Raw genomic sequence first — 7160 nt, 5'->3', positions numbered from 1 at the left:
CTTTGTCAATTCTCTACTGTTGTATGTTTGTACCAACTTTGTCAATTCTCTACTGTCCATGTTTGTACCAACTTTATCAATAATCTACTGTCCATGTTTGTACCAACTTTATCAATAATCTACTGTCCATGTTTGTACCAATTTTGTCAATACTCTACTGTCCATGTTTGTACCAACTTTGTCAATTCTCTACTGTCCATGTTTGTACCAACTTTGTCAATATTCTACTGTTTTATGTTTTTTACCAACTTTGTCAATAATCTACTGTCCATGTTTGTACCAACTTTGTCAATACTCTACTGTTCTATTTTTGTACCAACTTTGTCAATAATCTACTGTCCATGTTTGTTCCAACTTTGTCAATACTTTACTGTCCATGTTTGTACCAACTTTATCAATACTCTACTGTCCATGTTTGTACCAACTTTGTCAATTCTCTACTGTTCTATGTCTGTACCAACTTTGTCAATATTCTACTGTCCATGTTTGTACCAACTGTGTCAATATTCTACTGTCCATGTTTGTACCAACTGTGTCAATACTCTACTGTTCTATGTTTGTACCAACTTTGTCAATACTTAACTGTTCTATGTTTGTACCAACTTTGTCAATATTCTACTGTTCTATGTTTGTACAAACTTTGTCAATTCTCTACTGTTCTATGTTTGTATCAACTTTGTCAATACTCTACTGTTCTATGTTTGTATCAACTTTGTCAATACTCTACTGTTCTATGTTTGTATCAACTTTGTCAATACTCTACTGTCCATGTTTGTACCAACTTTATCAATACTCTACTGTTCTATGTTTGTACCAACTTTGTCAATATTCTACTGTTCTATGTTTGTACCATCTTTTCAATTCTCTACCGTTCAACTATGTAACAAGTTCACTCCTTCTTAGATGGCTAATTTTACATACACATTTGTTGTGGATTTATCAAGTCCTATATATTGGCTTTCTTTCTGTTGTCCGGTCATGTACTTGTGTGTTTCCTAGTGTATGCATTGTTTACAAGTAAATTATGCTGTTAATGTTTCTACATTTGTATTTCATATTAAGTGTAGATATTTACGTATACCAGGCCTGGTCTGGGTAGGAATCAAACATTCATCTTCCTTCCTCATTTGTTTTACTACGTTGTATATCTAATCATTTACACAATATATCATATTCACTCTGTTCTGTTGAAATTAAGGATTTGAAATATATGTTATTTGTGTACAATTCTCACTGGTGCATGCATATCACCTTGCCATCCAGGTATTCATATAATCTTATAGACGCTGTTTTGCTATGATCATGTCAGGATATCGGGCTGCCCAGTCTCTTACTAGAAAATTTCGCTTCTTAATATATGTTCCCGTTTCACGCGTGTTTTATCCATAGCATATTCATATATATATTGCACTTTTTATATTTTCAATATTTGATGATCGGATAAAACCATCTTAAATGGTGATACTTTATCTAGACATAAATTATTGTCGTACGAGTCTATTGTTTATTGGTGTCATTGAAGGAAAATCATTTGCAGAACAGAAAACAGTTCCTTGTTTTATTTGATCTTTTTTACTGAGCAATAATACCAGAACAATAACTTTGTTGCATCAGAAGTTTAGTCAGGTAAACTCGATAAGTTTGAACATGCCAAAAAAGTTGGAATATGGCGATCCGTCAATGCATTTGGACGTGCACTCCTCTCCTGCTACATACGAAATGGCCTCGGATTCTAAAGTGTCATGAATGTTCATGTTAACGATTCCACAAAGGAAACTCGTCTGTCTTTTCGTCGTTTTTTTCGCCACGAAACTTCGCCGTCCACAGTCTTTGTTTTTCGGCGTTGATGATAGTCGGGCGGTGTCTGTAGATGTTGTGGACGCCTATTGGTGATTTTCTGTCCCACGTTGCGTTGCTGAAGTCAAACGTATATAAGGCATAGACGAAGTAACTTCCTGCTCCTCGCATCGTGTGAACAGCCAGCTGTCTCCCGTCATCACTTAACGTCAAATTCCGTAAAAGTGACGTCCTGCTTTCACGATGGTTCCAGGATAAACCTTTTATAACATAGCAGAATAAATTACATTTGTATAGACAATGAAGACAACACATTATTTCAAAATAAGACAAGTACTTTAATCGTTACTCCTATATGTTCAGTCCGCCTGCAGAAGCCTGAGAGGGCTGAAAGGCCAGCGCGGCAAAGTCTTGTTTTTTCGTTATTTTTTTTTTTTTATACATTCACCATTTCTTGATGATTTAGTAGAATTGAAAGACAACATTATTACTACTGATCTATATTGTAAACCAACAGATTCACACAATTATTTAGATTTTAATATCTTTCCAATCATTAGAAGTTGTGAAGATTTTCTTAAGAATAGTGACAAGATGAAAAAGGTATTAGACAGAAATAAAATCACAAATTGTAAGCGACAACCAAGAAATTTGAAACGTTTATTATGCCGTTCAAAATCTGATTCTGAACAGCAAATTCCATGTATATCTAAATGTGGTAGGCCTAGATGTGGTACATTTAAAAGTATTATAGAATGTTCCAGTTATACGTTCAAAAACGGATCTAAATTTCAAATCAAAGCAAATATGAATTGTATATTTAAAATTGTTATCTATGCTATGATTTGCAAAAATTGTTCAGAATTTTACATTGGCCAGACTGACAACGAAATTATAAAACGTATGACAGTACATTAACAGCAAATAGGAACAGACCATCTAAGATTTTTAACAGTTAGTAAACATATGTACCGATGTTCTATATACCAAATGTCTAGCTCAGATGCTATAGAAAGGGAATCAAAAGAAAATATGTTTATTAATCTATTTAAACCAAGTCTTGATTCATGTAGTTCTGCTTAGTTCCAAATCAATATTACTGTAAAAACAGTTGTTTTCCTTTATATAATTTTCAATTGTATATATTTTTATTTTGACGTCATCAATTTTATATTTTTGTATACTTTTGGTCATTGTCATTCAAAGCCTGTGAAAGCGCTTGTGATTATCTGGTTTGTGTTTTTTTTATTATTATTATTACAATGTATATCCATCACAAGGACATTATCTACTTTTAATTATATATGAATATATAGCTGATTAAGGGACATATCTAGTTGAATTGAAACATGAAATTTATTTCATGTATATATAAGGAGTCTTTGAGCACAACGGGCCAGTAAAGCAGGTAATCAAGGTAATAATAAAAATAAAGGTTACATTTCCAGGTTGCTTAAAATGTATATATTAATACACTGTATTATATTTACTAGTACGTTTAGAATAATAGACCTTCGTTAGAGAATGATGATAGATATGCAACACGCTTCGTTTATATAGGTGAATTTTCTGACCAAGTATGGGTCAGCAGATACTTCAAACATAACTTCCTGGTTACAAGATTAAACACAGATTTTTTTCCCCCCTTTTTATTATTATTCGTGAGGGAAATCTAACTACAACGTTAACCGGAATTCGTAACAAGGTTAGAAATCCTTTTTTTTTTTTTTTTGTTTTTGCAATGACACATTGACGGGAGTCCATCCAGTACAAACCCTTGATGAATCGACGCTATTTTTCAGTTTTAACAGTAAAATATGGACTGCTTTTTTGGTCAAATTGTTTACTCACCTGAACCAGCGGAATGGTCACTTGCGTATAGGTGTGCGGCGTGATTTCTCTCCGTCCACCATCGCAATTTATCTTGTAAAATAAAAGTGCAATTTTACTCGAAATCCCCTGAAGTTTTATTGAAAGACTTCAATATTTCCTTACCATTTGAAATAATGGGCTGCGATATATTCAAGCCCTTAATATTCTAACCAGTCTGTGGTTACTTATATTTTACACGTTGTATTTGTTTGGCGACGAGAGTTAGGGATTTGATATAAATAATGTTTTCACGATTTCCGAGCCTAAGTCCTTTAACAAAAAATCAGGTGAATAAGTCAATTTCAAAAATATTTTCAACTTTGCCTGCCTAGAAGGCAATCCAATGTGAGAAGTGGGCTAATTCATTTGAAAATATATGATAAGTTCCTATTTTTGGCTTTGAAAAGGCAAACCGAAATTAACTACTGCGAAGTCACCAATTCCAAGCTACTAACTGAAGGGACACAACACCATGATGACACCCGATACCTCCGTTAAATGTAGCATGGCCTGCCAGAGACAAATTATAATGTGTGCTTTTCGTAGAAAACAGTAAAAGCAGTACACTGATACTACAAACCTGTCCCCTGCCTGGAGTGTCTGTTATTCCGGTTTTCCTCTTCTAGCTGAAATACAAAATAAAATAACTAATAGAAATAAATAAAAAAAAAACAATGTAACAATTGTTTAAAACATCTTATGTTGATTCGGTAAATCTGCTCACCGCAAGAACCAGGCTCTGTAGATCATCATCATGCTTAAGACAACAAAGGGTGTTGTTGTTGTCAGTCTTCAGCATGAACGCATACAGAGTATCGACCGTTTCCTGTCCTTGGAAGTCACAAGGCAGACATATCTGTCCGGCTGTATCATCTGTGAAAGGGCTCTGTTGTCGGGGTAGCAGTAGCTGGAATGTCTTTGTTACGAAGCGTCTGACGAACAACAAATAGAATCACTAATATTGTGACCAATACAACGTTTACTGCAACACTGAAATGAAATGCCCGCCTCAGGTTTTCAAGGTAGCCTGGTTGTTTCGAGGTACATAATATCCTACCCATAACTTGTAAATGTCAGCAATGATATTCTCCGCTTGCACACTATCATAGCCACAGCAAATTATAACATCCAACCTAACGACATGCTATCATGAAAACGAATACAACGCTTGGTCATTTACCAGGAATAGTTATTTTTATATCTTTCGAGGAAATACAGAAGTCTATAATCAGAAACATACTACATAGGTGTTGTCTGAACATAAGCGGACGGCTGTAGAACTATTTTATTTTTCATTTCACAAAGATGTTATTTTAAAGAAAATCAATTATTACTGGAAAATAATTTAAGTCCTGTACAGCTAACACACATTATATGATAGCATACCACTATGTACTACCGCCAACAACTGTCAATAACTACTTGACATGACAGCAATGTTAGTACGAGCGAGTTACCTACCTTGATTTGTTGTATAATCTATACTGTTAAAAATGATCAATTAAATCAGTACTTTTACAACGCCCCTTACTAAAAACTCTTAGGAGAGAATTTAGAGAATTTCTTTGTTATTCGATCCAATTAAATTCTAGAACTGGAAATGAAAACGATATAGACCAGTGTATCAAAGCATATAATTATCAGATGCTAAGATAATGACGTTAATTATCAGATGCTAAGATAATGACGTTATACTGTTCTATCTATGGATGCCTATATTTCCGTCAGAAACAAATTAACATATCAAAAATCAGTTGTTAAAGTTGATCCTTTTAGATAAATATATTGAACACATTAGTATTAGAACATTATTGTAAAGTAAAAACTATATACAACAATATGCATTATTTGTATCAAAAGTTTAAGTGTACTTTCTTTCGAATAATTACTGTACAAAAGACACAACATAGTATATGCAGATAATAATTTCAACATATATTCAATAATATATTGGAACGGATGCAATTCGAAATCACCGTTTAAAAATCCTCAGCAGCCAATCTAAATAGATAGTGCCAATGTAAAAGAAGCGGATATTTAATTATATATTATGTGCTATTTTAATATTTTCAAATGTCTTACCACTTTTCTACAAGAATTCGTCGATGGAGCCTGAATAAGTGTTATTGCTGATATCTCCAGTCCGACTGTGATGCAATGTATACAAAAGATATCAGCGATAATCAATTGGAGATCTCTAATATAAATCCTTTCATTAAAGTGTCCATGAAGATCTCTGGGAACTGAGCAGAATAAAACCTTACTTCGATTAGGTTATAAGAATTTATATAGTGGCATATTTCTGCTATCGATTTGCCGACTTACGACCTATATATGTCGACATAAACAAATATGTCGGCATAGTGGGGAAAATATGGCGATGTATTAGCTTAATTGCCGAGATAATAACGCTGTGATAATTATCTAGAAAGTCGGAAACTCGGCTTTATACCGTACAGTACCGTACGTTTCTACTCCGGTGGCATATTGCTGCCATCGAATTCCTAGATTACCACGGCAATTATATTTCAGTAGGTAAAGTATTAAGTCGACGTATTTGTCGGTTTATGTCGGCATATGTTTTGATAATGTCGACATCTTCCCAGAAATATGTCGACATATTTAAGTCGTAAGGCGGCAACTCAATGGCATAAATAAATTCGCGTTAATGTTGTAAAGCATCATCCTCAACACCTATATATCCGAGAAACACTCTAACCTCTCCGATATACCGATTCTTTAACTGGACGTTATCGTTGGCCTTCTTCCAATACTTTTATCTATATGTATAATTCAATCGATGAGGCATCAATGGTCGACACAATTAAGAACGACCTTATAAATCGACTGTCCTGTCGTCATTATTCAGCTTGCGTACTCTTTAGTTATTACAACGTAACAATGATATTCTTTCTTGCCAGCTGCACACCTGTTTCAAACGAGCTAAGCATTTTCAACTCTATTTCCTATGTGAAACATTTTAAAGTTTCACATCGTAACCTTAGGAATTGTATGCATCTATAAAACGGTGAGTTAGTCATACTCATTTCATTTAAATTAGTAAACCTGTTAAGGTCATAGACGTACAGGAGTTATTACACGAAGTTTTAGCATTGAGCATAGAAGTAGTATACCTCCGATATGTATACGACTGCCAACATTAGCAATGATGGGAAGTACTAATGCACGTTGTTGTCAATTTATAGAAACTGTTGAAAATATGTATTTATTTCCGGTTGTTATTTCAGCTATGTAAATATCATGAAACAGTATTCATTTGAAATAAGCAGCATGGTGTTTATTTAATCTGTTACTTGGTTGTCCACAATTTATGCTAATAACCTTGTTACCAAAGTGAAAAATGCATCTCATCAACCTGAGGGTTGTACATAATAATGTTGTTAGGCGAAAGAATTGTACCTCGCCTACCAAAGGTTTATAACCATAACCTTGCTACCAAAGAGAAATAAGTGCACAACACTTACCAGAGG

The 7160-nt window shown here is 34.0% G+C and overlaps 1 protein-coding gene across 1 annotated transcript; it reads right to left on the bottom strand.

The window, feature by feature from the left end:
* Positions 1-1544: 1544 nt before the first annotated feature.
* On the bottom strand, positions 1545-4858 carry LOC117342353. The gene is made up of 4 exons (XM_033904495.1): positions 4394-4858; positions 4250-4295; positions 3649-3720; positions 1545-2057 (listed from the first exon to the last, which is right to left on the bottom strand). The coding sequence occupies exons 1-4, from the start codon at positions 4466-4468 to the stop codon at positions 1756-1758; spliced, it is 495 nt and encodes a 164-aa protein (XP_033760386.1). The 5' UTR covers positions 4469-4858; the 3' UTR covers positions 1545-1755.
* Positions 4859-7160: the final 2302 nt, after the last annotated feature.

Source organism: Pecten maximus, chromosome 14, assembly GCF_902652985.1.
Source record: "Pecten maximus chromosome 14, xPecMax1.1, whole genome shotgun sequence".
NCBI lineage: Eukaryota > Metazoa > Mollusca > Bivalvia > Pectinida > Pectinidae > Pecten > Pecten maximus.
The sequence above is the reverse complement of the archived record's forward strand: the minus strand, read 5'-3'. Positions and strand labels throughout refer to the sequence as shown.

What these genes read in the sequence shown, in the direction of transcription:
- LOC117342353 (XM_033904495.1), bottom strand. Translation starts at nt 4,468, where the DNA reads ATGCTGAAGACTGACAACAACAACACCCTTTGTTGTCTTAAGCATGAT. An exon ending in TACAGAGCCTGGTTCTTGCG is followed by an intron (nt 4,296 to 4,393) that starts GTGAGCAGATTT and finishes TTTGTATTTCAG; the next exon opens with CTAGAAGAGGAAAACCGGAA. An exon ending in ACACTCCAGGCAGGGGACAG is followed by an intron (nt 3,721 to 4,249) that starts GTTTGTAGTATC and finishes TTATTTTACAAG; the next exon opens with ATAAATTGCGATGGTGGACG.